Source organism: Montipora capricornis, chromosome 14, assembly GCF_036669925.1.
Source record: "Montipora capricornis isolate CH-2021 chromosome 14, ASM3666992v2, whole genome shotgun sequence".
In the NCBI taxonomy this organism is placed as follows: Eukaryota; Metazoa; Cnidaria; class Anthozoa; order Scleractinia; family Acroporidae; genus Montipora; species Montipora capricornis.
Window position 1 is genome coordinate 15,629,259 of NC_090896.1, and position 20,000 is coordinate 15,649,258.

The 20,000-nt window shown below is 38.4% G+C and overlaps 1 protein-coding gene across 1 annotated transcript in view; it reads left to right on the plus strand.

Annotated features, from left to right (window-relative positions):
* Positions 1–20,000, plus strand: part of LOC138031490 (leucine-rich repeat-containing protein 15-like) — a 57,194-nt gene that overhangs the window by 36,640 nt on the left and 554 nt on the right. The window contains exons 13-18 of the mRNA XM_068879177.1: positions 1,919–1,990; positions 3,998–4,069; positions 10,621–10,692; positions 11,339–11,410; positions 13,118–13,189; positions 19,764–19,835. Of these exons, the coding sequence (XP_068735278.1) occupies positions 1,919–1,990; positions 3,998–4,069; positions 10,621–10,692; positions 11,339–11,410; positions 13,118–13,189; positions 19,764–19,835 (432 nt within the window). The remainder of the gene's footprint in view (positions 1–1,918; positions 1,991–3,997; positions 4,070–10,620; positions 10,693–11,338; positions 11,411–13,117; positions 13,190–19,763; positions 19,836–20,000) is intronic.

Genomic DNA, 20,000 nt, shown 5'->3' on the forward strand with positions numbered 1-20,000 from the left:
GCAATGATTGCTCTTCGCACCTCGAAAATTTTTTAGCGGCAGTAATACCATCGTCTAAATAAACAACAATACAAAGCACCTTTGAGCGTCAATGTTTGACTAAACTGGGGTCTCCCGACTTTAAAAAAAATATATAAGGACCCACATTGAGCCCCAACGGCAAAACCGTAAATTTGAAATACTTAATAACGCCACCAAAATCCCAAGAGAAACCCAAAAATTGTTAATCAGATTCAAAAATCTCAATGTGATGGTAGCCCGATTTGATATCAAAAGAGCAGGCCCAAGCATAAGGTCTGGTTAACAAACACTGAAGGAATAATTTAGCATCCTCAAACCTAATTTGAGACTTCTTAACAAAATAATTTGCATTCCCAAGATCTAGGATAAGCCTTTTCTTGAAGTGACACTGAATAGAGGCCGATAGGGAATTAAAACAACCACTAGTGATGACTGGCGCTCGACAACATAACCAAATTTAACAAGCTCTGCAATAGCGTTGGAAACAAATTCCGAATTGTGCAAGGCAGAGTTATTATATTTAAGATGAACCGTAGTTGGGTATAATAAAAGGGGATGTTATATTACACACCCCCTCTCTTGCTTATTTTCTCTTGATCGTACTTTTTTCTGAACGTGCTTACAAGATACACTAGTTGTTTGACGTCCATTCGTACATGTGTATCTCAATTTATGAACGGGTTTCTTCCTCCAAAAATATACTTGTTTCTCCTTTGACGAGTGGGCGAAGTGCAGAAATTGCATATTTAGATTCAACAGCTCTATTTCATTACCAACGAAACAAATCTGACAACTTTAAAAAACCTTTAAGAAAAAAACACAACTTGAATGAATCCCAATAAACTCACACTTAGGCTCAAGCGGGATTTTTTGTGTATGTGTATTTCCAAATTAAACAAGGTTATTACATGACAAAGAACACAAATCTGACAACTTCAGAAAAGCGCTTACATAAAGTGCTCAAGTTGCCCACTTCGGACTGGAAACTTAAGATTTGTTCATTACCTGATATACCCACTAGTGAAGGGTTCCCTAGGCCAGTGTCGATTTCAATATATTAGTCGGGTTTCGACCCTTAATAGAACATGGATGAAGGAACCCAATAAGTAATTTATGTAAAATGTGACGACAACGAGCACTATATCGTAGCACTAGGGCTTCAAAGTCTGGCAAAGACAAACATGTATACAGGGCCACTGATCTGCCACGGATCTTACTGACGGCATTTTTGATAAGAATGTCCATCTAAGAGAACTGTAATGACCAAATTTCTGTTATATAACATTGGAAAGCAAATCAAAGCTCTTGTGATGACTTTAAAGAAAGCATATTACTGAATGCCCTCACAGGTTACACTTGCTCACGTATTTATAGATTTAACAAGGTTACTACATGACAAAGAACACAAATCTGATAACTTCAGAAAGGTGCTTACATAAAAAGCCCAAGTTGCCCACTTCCGACTAAAAACTTCAGATTTGTTCATTACTTGATAAACCCACTAGTGAAGGGTTTCCTAGGCCAGTGTCGACTTCAATATACTAGTCGTCTTTCGACCCTTAATAGAACGTGGATGAGGGGATCCAATCAGTAATTTATGTAACATGTGACCGGAAAGACTGAAGGCTAAGCCATGATCCATTGACGACGAACACTATTTCGTAGTACTAGGGCTTCAAGTCTGGCAAAGGCAAACATGTATACAGGGCCACTGATATGCCATTTTCAACTTACTAACATGTTGCTGAAGCTCAACAAATCAACAAAAGCAAAACAGTGATGATAATATGGCCTCACTAGCTCCCACCGTTCGATGTTCCTTGAAGTCTTTGGGTCTTGCAAAGGGTTGGTAAAGTTTGAATTGTCGCTAAAGCTGTAAATTTTTTTTTGTTTGCAGGTCGTTGTCGAAAAACCAGCTGACAGATATTCTTGACGGCATTCTTAATAAGAATACCCAGCTAACTGACCTGTAAGTACCAAACTTCTTTTAAACATCATTGGAAAACAACTAAAAGCTTTTGTGATAACTTTAGAGAAAGCATATAACTAAGAACCCTTACAGGCTCCACTTGTACATGTATTTTCAGATTTAACAACTTTATTACAGGACAATTAAAGAACACGAATTTGACAACTTGAGAAGGAGCTTAGTACATAGAGTGCTCAAGTTGCTCACTCCGACTGTCAACCTAAGTTTTGTTCATTACTTGATATACCCACTAGTAAGCCATGGACGAGGGGATCCAATGAGTAATTTATCTAAAATGTGACCGGAAAAGACTAAAGGCTGAACCATGATCCACTGACTATTTCTTAGCAATAGGGCTTAAAAGTCTGGCAAGGACAGACCCATTTTGATAAGAATGCCCAAGTAACGCAGCTGTAAGGACCACATTTCTGTCATATAACATTGAAAAAGTAAACAATTCAAACTTTGATTCGAATTGTGAAGTCGCTAATTTGATGAGAATTGTATGCTGACTTCCCGTATTTATATCAGAGAGATTAAGGGGCTAGAGAACAAAGGGTCGGTTATAGAACTTTGTGCAGTTGTCAATAGGCTTTGTAATATTTTCTAGCTTCTCATCGTATTGCTTTCAGACTGAGGAAATGTTGATGTTTCTCTCACCATTACTTTATGCCTTTAGGTCTCTCAGGGAATCAATTTTGATAATAAAGCGGCCACAAACTTTTTTAAAATCGCAGACAGGAGCACCAAGCAAAACCTGTCAAGGCAAACAACCAAGCCAAGGAAAAAGAAAACTAATAACTGAAAAAAAAAAAAAACTAAAAAACACAACAACATGAAGTCAAAGTAAAAGTCATGGAGTTAAAAAGATCTTGCTTAGAACACACAAAGCGACCTCAATGGACACACTTAAAGTATCAACTGGTGATTTTAGATTTTTTTTACCTTCCTATTTACCAACTTATCAACTACCAATAAGCAAGTCACTTCTTTTCATAGAAAGGAAGTGTTCTTTTTTATGTACGTTTCAGGGTAAATTATGTTAAAAGGAATACCCTTTACTGTTAGGTAGAGCAACACTCTATTCGTTTTTGTTTCGTTTCCTCAGAAACGAAACGTATCTTTTTTGACTTCGGGGTTAACTATTTACAAAGTGAGGTAGAGTGGACAATCAAAATAGAATTTGTAATTGAAAATCTAACCAGATGCAAAAACAAACTTGCGAACACGTGAACCTAAAGCATTGCAAATCGTATTGTTGACAAGCACAAAAGCGATCATAAATAGGAAGTATTCACTATCTGAATGACTTTAGGTTAGATTAAAACGATATATTGTTGAAAAATTTCGAAGTTATCTCCCTTTGTGTTAATGAGTAATGTAAACAATCTTCGCACGTAGTAATAAACTGGGTTAACGAAAAACCAGTTATTGCAAAGCTAGAACTGCCCAAGTTCATATGTAACAAACGTAATAGAAGATTCACAGAAAACGGAATTTGAAAAGTTATGCAGTGGCGTTTAAAGGTAAAATAGGTATTTGTAGACTCTATTCTTTAATCTGTCCTGCTTTTTAATGATTAAGATTTATTGACACTCTGTATCAGACTTCAGAAAGTTAGAGTTTACATTTCTATCTTTACTCTTCGAGAGTTTCTTGAGACAAAGCTAAATCAATATGACGGACCGAGTGCCCCACACTACTGTATTTTATCTTTTCTCCGGCCCTCACCATTCCTGAAACGAAACACTTTTTCTTTTTGAAATAGTTTCTTGTTGTTGTTTCTTGTATCAACATACAGACGGAAGCTCTCCAAAAAGTTTGAATTTAAGATGCGCTTGTTGCAAATGGTGAGCGAAAACCGGAAAATCAAATCATATTATGAGGATTGTATGCTAACTGCTCGTATTCATTTCAGATAGATAATAGTAAAGTTCAGTTACTCATAATAATAAAGTTAATTCTATGAAGTAGTATAAAAGCCTTAAGGTTATGATTTGTTGGTAGGGAGCTGAGTGACAACCAGCTGAAGAAACTACCTGGAGGTGTCTTTGATAACTATACAAAGCTAGTGAAGCTGTAAGTACTTCTAATATAAAGATTTATTCAAGCCTAGAGGCAGAGGTCCCCTCTTATTTATTCTTATACAATAATTTAACCTGGCTTGAACCTGAGATCAAATCGAAAACCAGTACCTGGTCGGTGGTTATTAAAAAACAAAAAACACCTGAGTTTGATGATTTTTAAGCTTAAGCCCGCGATATGTTCAGGTAATACCGGTCATGACATACCTTGTTTTGAAAGGTGTCAATTAACCATAACATGGATGTCCAATATCAAAGATGCTCTCTCCAAAAAAACGCGGGTTGCACCACAGAGTTTCACATTGGCGTACATTGAGGAGTGGATATACGCGCTAGAACTAATATAATTAAGCATTGTTAAAATAAGAAAAAAGATGAGATCAAGCGCATTACACTTATATTCACTTATATTTTGAAATTCTTTGTGCACTTGCAAACACATGCGACATAATAAATTAAAAAAAAAAAACTCTTTCACATAAGATTAATAATTGTTTCAAAGCTGTGTTACTTTTCTTGATAACTACATTACTTAATGAGCGCATATGAAGTTTGTTCTTACTTCTTATACCTCACAACGAATGACTAAAAATCTTACGAGAATAGCAACTATGAAGTGATTTTTTTATTATTTAGTTTTGCCTCATCTCGCTTTTTTGAGCATGGTATAAGCATTTCACTCGCTGACTTTGCCTTTATTTTGAGATTTGCTGGTTTTGATTCGAAAACCATTCATGCTTTTACCAACTCGACCTGTGTTATATTTCCTCTTTCTCAAATACCATTAAACATGATTTAAAGCTATACTGATGATACCACGAAAGAAATTGGTCTTATGATATTTACTGTTTTCTTTGATTTTGCTTATGATAATGGAATCACTGAAAAAAAGAAATGATGAATTCATTTCAATTGAAGGTTTAGTTTGGAGTAAATTTTACTATGCGCTTATAGAACATATTACTTAACGTGCGTACAGGGTAGACATGTTGTTTGTCGTGTTTTTTGTAAATGTGAATCTTAATTCATGAATGCGTTACTTCCTGCAAAAAAGTCTTTGTTTCTTCATTGTCGGGAGTGTGAAGTATGAAGATTCCATGACGAAGGAAACAATTTCTTGGCGAAATCCCTGGAGGGACAACTCTATCACGTTACGTGCGGATAACAATGATGGTTCCTCGTGATTTTGCAAACTCCCTGCAGGGGCAACAATGCGCCCTTCCCCTATCTCATTGAAAACAATGTTGTTTATGATATAACGAATATATCAAGTTTTTTTATGTATTTAGACTAAGGTGTAGTTTGGTCTCCGTGAAAGCGATTACCACACTACAAATCAACACGAGAAATTTGGAAAGAAGCCTGAAAATTCCGGGTTTGATAGCTTACAGTCATGGGCTGGAGTCCGGTTCAAGCCTGGATTGTTTTGCAGCTGCACAAGTTGCTTTGTAACTGCCTCGATCACTTTCATTGAGGCCCACAGTCTCAGTCACAAATGTTGCAACGCAAACGGATATTCACCCCCTCCCGCAATCAATGTTTATGTTTATGGGTTCGGTTCTAGTGCAAAAATCAACCGGGATAAAGCAATATCGAAGGGAGGGAGGAGGGGGGGTTCGTTATTATTAGCTTTGAAGTGATTTGCGCGCTGTTCTAGCGAGGTTGTACAAGTGTTTATGACTGAAGTTCTCTGGTTGTTGAATGACAATGACAATTCACATAACATTATTACTGTGTTCTGTAAAGGTTCCTTTTGTGGGACTTTTGCAATTGAAATACGTCCAAGTAAATACGTTAAAATTGTTAGAAAGAGTTGATTTGTTGGTAAGACAAACGAGAAGAAAGCCTGCACCAGCATAATGGCATTTAAACACTGTATTGATGATGTGACACGGACAAAAGCTCTTTACTTAAGCTGCGTCGTGTTTGAGAAGTTTTTCGAAAAGAAGGTGCAAGTTCAAGCTAAGTGAAAGACAAAGAAGGCAACTCCTTCACTGGTTCAGGGTCTTTAAAAAAAAAAACACGGTAGCTTTAACTTTAAAAGATAAATGGAAGAGGCCGGAATTAAACGAGGTGAGGTTTTAACGATGACAGTTTCACGTTACCTAAATTCAGCGAGATACATTCATTGATGAACACTTTGATCGACTGTTTCAGTTGGCTGGAAAAGATGTTAGCCGCCTCTGAATGCAGGATGGAAACTCTTGTCAAAATTTTGCATTAGTAAAAGCGGAAATTGAGCCTGTAATTAACACCGTGATCAAACTTCCACCCCAAAGCACAGACTTAATAGGCTCCTTCGAAAACAAGCCGGGGATCTCAAAAAAGGAAGTGAAACTTTGACGTTTGAAGAGTTTAAAGCTCGTATAATAAACACCTTTTCTACTATGCCAGTAGTAATCGTAAATAGGTTAATAGACTCTATACCGAAAAGAATGGACGGTTTCATCAGAAAGATGGGTCCTTGTATCAAGTATTAGTTATCTCCCATCTTAGGTTTTCTGGCGTACGACTGTAAATTTCTTTTTGGTGTGTAAGTACTATACCCTCTTACACCAGTGGGAAATGTAGAAAAAGGTTGTTGGTTACATCATTTCCGGCGTTAAATAAGGTTGCAACTGCTAATTTAAACGATGTATCTTGTACGTACGGTTCGATGGATTACTTTGAAGAGTCTTTTAAGACTGCTAGATCTTTTCGGGGAGGTATCAGGTTTCCGACTCAACTGTGGCAAAACAGACGCCCTATGGATCGGCAAGAATGTATACAGTGATCTTAAATGGGCTAAAGGAAAGGTTAAAGCTCTTGGTGTTTAGTTTCGTCGGATCCAAATATAACAGTTTCTCATAATTACATATAAAAAGTGGAAAAAGTGAAAGCAACGAATCTCAGACGGCAACGGATTTGCGAATATCGATCTGGTAGAAGCTGTGAAGTTCACAATTTGGTTGTCTAATTCGACGCTCAATTGGCTACTTCCTTACCTAGTATCCAATTTCCCAACGAACTTCGCAACGTGGCGCGGTAAAGTAATGTGAAATCAACTGTAACACTGCTTACAACCCTACAACGATAACTTCACATCACTTTGGACACATGAAACAATTCTTACTTGCGCCCGTAAGGGCACCGAGTCATAAATCATGCTAGATTTTAGTCTTGTACTGTGTAGCAAAATACCAAATGAAAAGCACGTGTCGGTGTTTTGATTAAGCAATGCACAATAGCAGGCACGTGGAGCTGGTTAAAGCATTGGTCACAAGGTACTTTCTAGTGAATGAAAGAAAAGTGGATTTAAAGTGCAGGTTAAAGATGAAGCACCCTCCCCTTTCTGTCCTCCTTCTTCCTTGTCCCAGTCAACGATTTTTCCAGTCTTTTCTGTTTTGTTTGCCATCCTTCTCCCTTTATTCCCCTCGGTTTCCTAGGCCGGTGTCAATTTTGACATGATAGTCAATCGCTTTTTTCACGTGTGAGTCGGAGTACTGGTCATATCATATCATATATCATATATCTTTATTTACCCTCGGATTTTTAGAGTAGCTTGGTGTAGCTAATATCTCCGAGCATTTACCCTCCCAACCATGATACACCATAGAAGACAGACCACAACACCGGGAACTACATGCCCTACTCTTTGCGACAAGTGTGCGGGTTCTTTTTTTTTTCCCACAGGATTATGAGCATTGAAGGGTTGTGAGACGGGACCTCCGGCTTATCGTCCTTATTCGAGAGGATAAACAGGTGGTGGGAACAGTTTGCTACTCAGGGACACCTTACACCTTGTGTGCGTCTACGTTCTCTGCTGGTGAGAAGTCTTCATTTGAGTTTTCTGAATTACTCGTAACATCTGGCTCATACATGTATAGACTCCGTGCGGTAATTATTTACCGCGTGTCATACCGTGCTGGGTGCCCTCTGTAAACAAATGCTTTCTTTGTTGAGTTGTTTGACTACATGGAGTCCATCGTATTGGTCCCTGAAAAGCTGGTTATCATAGGATATTTCAATATCCATGTGTACGTGGCTGGTGACAGGGATGCAAGTAAGCTGCTCCGTGCGGTAATTATTTACCGCGTATCATACAGTGCTGGGTACCCTCTGTCAACAAATGCTTTCTTTGCTGAGTTTTCTGACTACATGGACTCCACCGTATTGGCCCCTGAAAAGCTGGTCATCATGGGATATTCCAATATCCATGTGGACGTGGCTGGTGACAGGGATGCAAGTAAGCTGGAGGATTTATTTGAATCTTTGGGTCTTCAGCAGCATGTGAAGGGGGGATACTCACATAAGTACAGAAATCTTAAATCTGTTAACATAAATCAACTATGGAAAGATTTTAGAGACTCTGAATAGCATACTAAACCGCCTATGATTGGCTGTTACAAATCTACTCTTACGGACGTTCTGAACCGTCACGCCCCTCTCAAAACCAGGGCTCTAGCTGTAAGGCGACGCCTACCATGGTTAATGAGGACACAAGAGAGGCTAAGAGAGCTAGGCGCAGGGCTAACAATCGCTGGAGAAGGACGAAGTCTTCATCACAATTTGAATGCTATAAGAAATGCAGGTACGGTGCTACCTATTTATTGAACAACACCCGCATGGCGTTCTATAAAGATTGTAAAGAGTAAAACAGTGGCGATCAGAGTAAACTATTCAGGGCTACGAAGAGGTTGGTGAAACAAGATTCTGCAGTCCAGTTCCCACCACACGATGATGAATATCTACTGGCTCACGCTATGAAGAATTTCTTTGTCAAGAAGGTATCTGATATTCGGTTGGATCTTGATAGTACTGCACGGAGTTCTTCAGGATCCTCAAAATATTACTTTGATCGTCCTATGAGAGTCTCATTCAGCTGGTTTCAGCTTTTAAACAATGATGATGCCATAGAGCTGGTGAAAAAATGTGCTAAGAAGTACTGTGCTTTGGACCCAATGCCAACTTTATTAGTAGCAGAGTGTATTGATGTGATTCTGTCTGTAATTAATATAAACAGATGATCAATCAGTCTCTAGAGACCGCCTCTTTTCCTGATTTATAGAAGGAACTCGTAGTAAATCCTCTGCTCAAGAAAAATGGCCTTGATTTTCTGTATAGAAACTATTGCCCAGTTAGTAATCTTTCTTAATGTGTCTAAATTGACAGAACGCTCGGTATCAGATAAACTGCTTTTGCATATGTCTTCCAATGGTCTGTATCCTGCTTTGCAGTCGTCGTATAGGCAACACCATAGTACTGAGAATGCTCTTTCAAAGGTGAAGAATGACATTTTTATGAATATGAATAAGGGTCATATAACTTTGCTGGTTCTTTTAGATTAACGTGCAGCCTTCGATACCGTTGATCAGGGTATTTTGATCATGAGTGTTTAATCAAGGTTAGGCGTATCGGGTGAACTCTTGGAATGGTTCTTAGTATACTCAATGAAAAAAGTCAACCCGTACGTATATCGGTCAAAGGGACTCTCTCTGACCGTTTTTCCTTGCAGAATGGTGTTCTCGGCGATCCTGTCTCGGTGCTGTATTGTTTATCATTTACGCATCCAAGCTTGTTAAGACTGTAAACGCACATCTACCTGACGTTCATTGCTATGCGGATGATTCTCATCTTTTAAAACCTAATTCACAAGCAAGTCAGGATGAGGCAGTTACAGCAATGCAACACTGTATAGAAGACATACGTCAATGGATGCTGACTGACCGGATTAAGCTAAATGATGATAAAAGTGAATATTTACTTATGAGAACAAGACAGCAACTGTCTAAGATTAGCGCAGGCTCTCTTGTTGTTGGGTGACCATCAGATTATTCCAGCTCAACAGGCTAAGAATTTGGGCTGCTATTTTGATCAGCAACTTAGTATGAGGACAGAAATCAATAAAATTTGTAGTGCACTACATTAGATGCACAAGAAATTATCTATCAACTGAATCAACGAAGAAGTTAGTGTATGCTCTAGTTACTAGTAGAACTCACTCTTGCAATAGTTTATTATGTGGCTTGCCGCAAAAAAAAAAAAAAAAAGAAAAAAAAAAGTTAGAGCGTGTCCAAAACATAGCTGCGAGACTAATTTGAACTGTTTCCCGCTTAGATCATATATCGCCTGTGCTTTTCAGGCTTCGCTTGCTGCCAGTGAATTAGGATTAGATTTAAGGTACTAGTAATTACATTAAGAGCTATTCACGGGCTTTTGCAGGAATATATAAATAATTTAATTGGTATTAAGAGTACATCGCGCTATTCTTTGAGTTGCCACGAGAGAGAACTAAGAGAACATTGGAGGACAGGGCTTTTTGTATTGCCGCCCCAAAGATATGGAACTCGCTCCCCTGAAAAATTCGCAGCATTAGAACTTTAGAACAATTTTAAGAATATGTTACAAACGCATTTATTTAGTTTACATGTTGGTTGGAGTCCAAAAAATCGACCAAAGCAAAACAGTGATGGTAATATAGTCGAACTAGCTCCCACTGTTCGATGGTCCTTGGGTTAGGGTTAGGGTTAACTAAAAGCCGTTAATTTTTTGTTTGTTTGTTTGTAGGTCGTTGTCGGAAAACCAGCTGAAAGTTCTTCCTGACGGCATTTTTGATAAGAATACCGAGCTAAGGGAGCTGTAAGGACCAAACTTCTGTTACATAACATTGGAGAACAACTCAAAACTGTTGTAATAACTTTAAAGAAAGCAAGGCATACTGAATGCCCTCACAGGTTACACTTGCTCACGTATTTCTAGATTTAACGAGGTTATTACATGACAAACAAAAAAATCTGACAACTTCAGAAAGGTGCTTACATAAAAATCCCAAGTTTCCCACTTCCGACTGGAAACTTAAGGTTTGTTCATTACGTGATATAACCACTGGTAAAGGGTTTCCTCGGCCAGTGTCGATCTCAATATACTAGTCGGCTTTCGACCCTTAAAAGAACATGGATGAGGGGACCCAATAATTAATTTATGTAAAACGTGAACGGAAAAGCTAAAGGCTGAGCCATGAACCATTGATGACGAAAACTATTTCGTAGTACAGGGCTTCAAAGTTTGGCAAAGACAAACATGTATATAGGGCCACTGATCTGCCATTTTTAACTTACTAACATGTTGCTGGGAGCCCAAGAAATCGACCAAAGCAAAACAGTGAAGGTAATATAGTCTCACTAGCTCCCGCCGTTCGATGTTCCTTGAAGTCTTTGGGTCTTGCAAAGGGTTGGTAAAGTTTGAATTGTCGCTAAAGCTGTAAACTTTGTTTTTTGGTTTGTAGGTCGTTGTCGAAAAACCAGCTGACAGATATTCCTGACGGCATTTTTGATAAGAATACCCAGCTAGCCCACCTGTAAGGACCAAATTTGCTTTAAATATCATTGGAAAACAACTAAAAGCTTTTGTGATAAGTTAAAAAAAGCATATTACTAAACGCCCTCACAGGCTACACTTGTACATGTATTTACAGATTTAACAACGGTATTAAATGACAAAGAATACGATTCTGACAAATTGAGAATGTGCTTACATAGAGTGCTGAAGATGCCCACTCCGACTGTCAGCATAAGATTTGTTCATTACTTGATATACCCACTAGTAAAGTATTTTGTTTTTATAGTAAGCCATGGACGAGGGGATCCAATGAGTAATTTATGTAAAATGTGACCGGAAAAGACTAAAGGCTGAACCATGATCCACTGACTATTTCTTAGCAATAGGGCTTAAAAGTGTGGCAACGACAGATGCCCAAGTAACGCAGCTGTAAGGACCACATTTCTGTCATATAACATTGAAATACAATTCAAACTTTGATTCGATTGTGAAGTCGCTGATTCGATGAGAATTGTATGCTAACTTCCTGTATTTATATCAGAGAGATAGAGGGGCTAGAGAACAAAGGGTCGGGTATAGAACTTTGTGCAATTGTCAATAGGCTTTGTAATATTTTCTAGCTTCTCATCGTATTGTTTTCAAACTGAGCCCATGTTGATGTTCCTCTCACCATTACTTTACGCCTTCAGGTCTCTTCAGGGATTAATTTTTATAATAAAACGGCCGCAAACTTTTGTAAAATCACAGACAGGAACACCAAGCAAAACTTGTCAAGGCAAACAACCAAACCAAGGAAAAATAAAAATAAAAATCATGGAGTTAAATGGATCTTGCTTAGAACACGCCAAGCGATCTCAATGGACACTAACTTAACAAGTACCAATAAGCAAATCACTTCTTTTCATTGAAAGGAATAGTTCTTTTTTATGTACGTTTCAGGGTAAATTATGTTAAAAAGAATACCCTTTACTGTTAGGTAGAACAACACTCTATTCGTTTTTGTCTCGTTTCCTCAGAAATGAAACGTATCTTCTTTGACTTCGGGGTTAACTATTTACAAAGTGAGGTAGAGTGGACAATCAAAAATAGAATTTGTAATTGAAATTCTAAACATTAGATGCAAAAACAAACTTGTGAACACGTGAACTTAAAGCATTGCAAATCGTAGTGTTGAGAAGCACAAAAGCGATCATAAATAGGAAGATTTAACTATCTGAATGACTTTAGGTTAGATTAAAACGATATATTGTTGAAAAAATTCAAAGTTATCTCTCTTTGTGTTAATGAGTAATGTAAACAATCTTCGCACGTAGTAATAAACTGGGTTAACGAGAAACCAGTTATTGCAAAGCTAGAACTGCCCAAGTTCATATGTAATACACGTAATAGAAGATCCACAGAAAACAGAATTCTAAAAGTTATGCAGTATTTTATCTTTTCTCCAGCCCTCACCATTCCAGAAAAGAAGCACCTTTTCTTTTTGAAATAGTTTCTTGTTGTTTCTTGTAACAACATACAGACGGAAGCTATCTATAAAAGTTTAAATTTAAGATGCGCTTGTTGCAAATGGTGAGCGAAAACCGGAAAATCAAATCATATTATGAGAATTGTATGCTAACTGCTCGTATTCATTTCAGATAGATAATAGTAAAGTTCAGTTACTCATAATAATAAAGTTAATTCTATGAAGTAGTATAAAAGCCTTAAGGTTATGATTTGTTGGTAGGGAGCTGAGTGACAACCAGCTGAAGAAACTACCTGGAGGTGTCTTTGATAACTATACAAAGCTAGTGAAGCTGTAAGTACTTCTAATATAAAGATTTATTCAAGCCTAGAGGCAGAGGTCCCCTCTTATTTATTCTTATACAATAATTTAACCTGGCTTGAACCTGAGATCAAATCGAAAACCAGTACCTGGTCGGTGGTTATTAAAAAACAAAAAACACCTGAGTTTGATGATTTTTAAGCTTAAGCCCGCGATATGTTCAGGTAATACCGGTCATGACATACCTTGTTTTGAAAGGTGTCAATTAACCATAACATGGATGTCCAATATCAAAGATGCTCTCTCCAAAAAAACGCGGGTTGCACCACAGAGTTTCACATTGGCGTACATTGAGGAGTGGATATACGCGCTAGAACTAATATAATTAAGCATTGTTAAAATAAGAAAAAAGATGAGATCAAGCGCATTACACTTATATTCACTTATATTTTGAAATTCTTTGTGCACTTGCAAACACATGCGACATAATAAATTAAAAAAAAAAAACTCTTTCACATAAGATTAATAATTGTTTCAAAGCTGTGTTACTTTTCTTGATAACTACATTACTTAATGAGCGCATATGAAGTTTGTTCTTACTTCTTATACCTCACAACGAATGACTAAAAATCTTACGAGAATAGCAACTATGAAGTGATTTTTTTATTATTTAGTTTTGCCTCATCTCGCTTTTTTGAGCATGGTATAAGCATTTCACTCGCTGACTTTGCCTTTATTTTGAGATTTGCTGGTTTTGATTCGAAAACCATTCATGCTTTTACCAACTCGACCTGTGTTATATTTCCTCTTTCTCAAATACCATTAAACATGATTTAAAGCTATACTGATGATACCACGAAAGAAATTGGTCTTATGATATTTACTGTTTTCTTTGATTTTGCTTATGATAATGGAATCACTGAAAAAAAGAAATGATGAATTCATTTCAATTGAAGGTTTAGTTTGGAGTAAATTTTACTATGCGCTTATAGAACATATTACTTAACGTGCGTACAGGGTAGACATGTTGTTTGTCGTGTTTTTCGTAAATGTGAATCTTAATTCATGAATGCGTTACTTCCTGCAAAAAAGTTTTGTGTTTCTTCATTGTCGGGAGTGTGAAGTATGAAGATTCCATGACGAAGGAAACAATTTCTTGGCGAAATCCCTGGAGGGACAACTCTATCACGTTACGTGCGGATAACAATGATGGTTCCTCGTGATTTTGCAAAATCCCTGCAAACTCCCTGCAGGGGCAACAATGCGCCCTTCCCCTATCTCATTGAAAACAATGTTGTTTATGATATAACGAATATATCAAGTTTTTTTATGTATTTAGACTAAGGTGTAGTTTGGTCTCCGTGAAAGCGATTACCACACTACAAATCAACACGAGAAATTTGGAAAGAAGCCTGAAAATTCCGGGTTTGATAGCTTACAGTCATGGGCTGGAGTCCGGTTCAAGCCTGGATTGTTTTGCAACTGCACAAGTTGCTTTGTAACTGCCTCGATCACTTTCATTGAGGCCCACAGTCTCAGTCACAAATGTTGCAACGCAAACGGATATTCACCCCCTCCCCCCTCCCGCAATCAATGTTTATGTTTATGGGTTCGGTTCTAGTGCAAAAATCAACCGGGATAAAGCAATATCGAAGGGAGGGAGGAGGGGGGGTTCGTTATTATTAGCTTTGAAGTGATTTGCGCGCTGTTCTAGCGAGGTTGTACAAGTGTTTATGACTGAAGTTCTCTGGTTGTTGAATGACAATGACAATTCACATAACATTATTACTGTGTTCTGTAAAGGTTCCTTTTGTGGGACTTTTGCAATTGAAATACGTCCAAGTAAATACGTTAAAATTGTTAGAAAGAGTTGATTTGTTGGTAAGACAAACGAGAAGAAAGCCTGCACCAGCATAATGGCATTTAAACACTGTATTGATGATGTGACACGGACAAAAGCTCTTTACTTAAGCTGCGTCGTGTTTGAGAAGTTTTTCGAAAAGAAGGTGCAAGTTCAAGCTAAGTGAAAGACAAAGAAGGCAACTCCTTCACTGGTTCAGGGTCTTTAAAAAAAAAAACACGGTAGCTTTAACTTTAAAAGATAAATGGAAGAGGCCGGAATTAAACGAGGTGAGGTTTTAACGATGACAGTTTCACGTTACCTAAATTCAGCGAGATACATTCATTGATGAACACTTTGATCGACTGTTTCAGTTGGCTGGAAAAGATGTTAGCCGCCTCTGAATGCAGGATGGAAACTCTTGTCAAAATTTTGCATTAGTAAAAGCGGAAATTGAGCCTGTAATTAACACCGTGATCAAACTTCCACCCCAAAGCACAGACTTAATAGGCTCCTTCGAAAACAAGCCGGGGATCTCAAAAAAGGAAGTGAAACTTTGACGTTTGAAGAGTTTAAAGCTCGTATAATAAACACCTTTTCTACTATGCCAGTAGTAATCGTAAATAGGTTGATAGACTCTATACCAAAAAGAATGGACGGTTTCATCAGAAAGATGGGTCCTTGTATCAAGTATTAGTTATCTCCCATCTTAGGTTATCTGGCGTACGACTGTAAATTTCTTTTTGGTGTGTAAGTACTATACCCTCTTACACCAGTGGGAAATGTAGAAAAAGGTTGTTGGTTACATCATTTCCGGCGTTAAATAAGGTTGCAACTGCTAATTTAAACGATGTATCTTGTACGTACGGTTCGATGGATTACTTTGAAGAGTCTTTTAAGACTGCTAGATCTTTTCGGGGAGGTATCAGGTTTCCGACTCAACTGTGGCAAAACAGACGCCCTATGGATCGGCAAGAATGTATACAGTGATCTTAAATGGGCTAAAGGAAAGGTTAAAGCTCTTGGTGTTTAGTTTCGTCGGATCCAAATATAACAGTTTCTCATAATTACATATATAAAGTGGAAAAGTGAAAGCAACGAATCTCAGACGGCAACGGATTTGCGAATTTCGATCTTGTAGAAGCTGTGAAGTTCACAATTTGGTTGTCTAATTCGACGCTTAATTGGCTACTTCCTTACCTAGTATCCAATTTCCCAACGAACTTCGCAACGTGGCGCGGTAAAGTAATGTGAAATTAACTGTAACACTGCTTACAACCCTACAACGATAACTTCACATCACTTTGGACACATGAAACAATTCTTACTTGCGCCCGTAAGGGCACCGAGTCATAAATCATGCTAGATTTTAGTCTTGTACTGTGTAGCAAAATACCAAATGAAAAGCACGTGTCGGTGTTTTGATTAAGCAATGCACAATAGCAGGCACGTGGAGCTGGTTAAAGCATTGGTCACAAGGTACTTTCTAGTGAATGAAAGAAAAGTGGATTTAAAGTGCAGGTTAAAGATGAAGCACCCTTCCCTTTCTGTCCTCCTTCTTCCTTGTCCCAGTCAACCCTTTTTCCAGTCTTTTCTCCTTTGTTTGCCATCCTTCTCCCTTTATTCCCCTCGGTTTCCTAGGCCGGTGTCAATTTTGACATGATAGTCAATCGCTTTTTTCACGTGTGAGTCGGAGTACTGGTCATATCATATCATATATCATATATCTTTATTTACCCTCGGATTTTTAGAGTAGCTTGGTGTAGCTAATATCTCCGAGCATTTACCCTCCCAACCATGATACACCATAGAAGACAGACCACAACACCGGGAACTACATGCCCTACTCTTTGCGACAAGTGTGCGGGTTCTTTTTTTTTTCCCACAGGATTATGAGCATTGAAGGGTTGTGAGACGGGACCTCCGGCTTATCGTCCTTATTCGAGAGGATAAACAGGTGGTGGGAACAGTTTGCTACTCAGGGACACCTTACACCTTGTGTGCGTCTACGTTCTCTGCTGGTGAGAAGTCTTCATTTGAGTTTTCTGAATTACTCGTAACATCTGGCTCATACATGTATAGACTCCGTGCGGTAATTATTTACCGCGTGTCATACCGTGCTGGGTGCCCTCTGTAAACAAATGCTTTCTTTGTTGAGTTGTTTGACTACATGGAGTCCATCGTATTGGTCCCTGAAAAGCTGGTTATCATAGGATATTTCAATATCCATGTGTACGTGGCTGGTGACAGGGATGCAAGTAAGCTGCTCCGTGCGGTAATTATTTACCGCGTATCATACAGTGCTGGGTACCCTCTGTCAACAAATGCTTTCTTTGCTGAGTTTTCTGACTACATGGACTCCACCGTATTGGCCCCTGAAAAGCTGGTCATCATGGGATATTCCAATATCCATGTGGACGTGGCTGGTGACAGGGATGCAAGTAAGCTGGAGGATTTATTTGAATCTTTGGGTCTTCAGCAGCATGTGAAGGGGGGATACTCACATAAGTACAGAAATCTTAAATCTGTTAACATAAATCAACTATGGAAAGATTTTAGAGACTCTGAATAGCATACTAAACCGCCTATGATTGGCTGTTACAAATCTACTCTTACGGACGTTCTGAACCGTCACGCCCCTCTCAAAACCAGGGCTCTAGCTGTAAGGCGACGCCTACCATGGTTAATGAGGACACAAGAGAGGCTAAGAGAGCTAGGCGCAGGGCTAACAATCGCTGGAGAAGGACGAAGTCTTCATCACAATTTGAATGCTATAAGAAATGCAGGTACGGTGCTACCTATTTATTGAACAACACCCGCATGGCGTTCTATAAAGATTGTAAAGAGTAAAACAGTGGCGATCAGAGTAAACTATTCAGGGCTACGAAGAGGTTGGTGAAACAAGATTCTGCAGTCCAGTTCCCACCACACGATGATGAATATCTACTGGCTCACGCTATGAAGAATTTCTTTGTCAAGAAGGTATCTGATATTCGGTTGGATCTTGATAGTACTGCACGGAGTTCTTCAGGATCCTCAAAATATTACTTTGATCGTCCTATGAGAGTCTCATTCAGCTGGTTTCAGCTTTTAAACAATGATGATGCCATAGAGCTGGTGAAAAAATGTGCTAAGAAGTACTGTGCTTTGGACCCAATGCCAACTCTATTAGTATCAGAGTGTATTGATGTGATTTTGTCTGTAATTAATATAAACAGATGATCATAATCAGTCTCTAGAGACCGCCTCTTTTCCTGATTCATAGAAGGAAGCCTTAGTAAATCCTCTGCTCAAGAAAAATGGCCTTGATCTTCTGTGTAGAAACTATTGTCCAGTTAGTAATCTTTCTTATTTGTCTAAATTGACAGAACGCTCGGTATCAGATAAACTGCTTTTGCCTATGTCTTCCAATAGTCTGTATCCTGCTCTGCAGTCGTCGTATGGGCAACACCATAGTACTGAGAATGCTCTTTCAAAGGTGAAGAATAAAATTTTTATGAATATGAACAAGGGTGATATAACTTTGCTGGTTCTTTTGATTAACGTGCAGCCTTCGATACGGATGATCAGGGTATTTTGATCATGAGTCTTTAGTCAAGGTTTGGCGTTTCGGGTGAACTCTTGGAATGGTTCTTAGTATACTCAAAGAACAAAAGTCAACGCGTACGTATATCGGTCAATGGGACTCTCCCTGACCGTTTTTCCTTGCAGTATGGTGTTCCTCGGGGATCCTGTGTCGGTCCTGTATTGTTTATCATTTACGCATCCAAGCTTGTTAAGACTGTTAACGCACATCTACCTGACGTTTATTGCTGTGCGGATGATTCTCACCTTTATCATTTTTTAAAACCTAATTCATAAGCAAGTCAGGATGAGGCAGTTATAGCAATGCAACACTGTATAGAAGACATACGTCAATGGATGCTGACTGACTGGATTAAGCCATATGAAGACAAATGTGAGCAGTGACTTATGAGAACAAGCCAGCAACTGACTAAGATTCGCGCAGGCTCTCTCGTTGTTGGGTAACCATCAGATTAATCCGGCTCAACAGGCTAAGAATTTGGGCTGCTATTTTAGTATGAGGATAGAAATCAATAAAATTTGTAGTGCACTACATTAGATGCACAAGAAAGTATCTATCAACTGAATCAACGAAGAAGTTAGTGTATGGTCTAGTTAGTAGTAGAATTGACTCTTGCAATAGTTTATTATCTGGCTTGCCGGAAAAAAAAAAAAAATAGAGCTTGTCCAAAACATAGCTGCGAGACTAACTTGAACTGTTTCCCGCTTAGATCATATATCGCCTTTGCTTTTCAGGCTTCGCTTGCTGCCAGCGAATTAGAATTAGATTTAAGGTACCAGTAATTACATTAAGAGCTATTCACGGGCTTGTGCAGGAATATATAAATAATTTAATTGGTATTAAGAGTACATCGCGCTATTCTTTGAGATCAAGCGATGATCTTCTCTTTGAGTTGCCACGAGAGAACTAAGAGAACATTGGAGGACAGGGCTTTTTGTATTGCCGCCCCAAAGCTAAGGAACTCGCTCCCCTGAAAAATTTGCAGCAGTAGAACTTTAGAACAATTTTAAGAATATGTTACAAACTCATCTATTTAGTCTACATGTTGGTTGGAGTCCAAGAAATCGACCGAAGCAAAACAGTGAAGTTAATATAGTCTCGCTAGCTCCCACTGTTCGATGGTCCTTGGGTTAGGGTTAGGGTTAACTAAAAGCTCTTAATTTTTTTTTGTTTGTTTGTAGGTCGTTGTCGGAAAACCAGCTGAAAGTTCTTCCTGACGGCATTTTTGATAAGAATACCGAGCTAAGGGAGCTGTAAGGACCAAACTTCTGTTACATAACATTGGAGAACAACTCAAAACTGTTGTAATAACTTTAAAGAAAGCAAGGCATATTACTAAATGCCCTCACAGGTTACACTTGCTCACGTATTTCTAGATTTAACTAGGTTTTTACATGACAAACAAAAAAATCTGACAA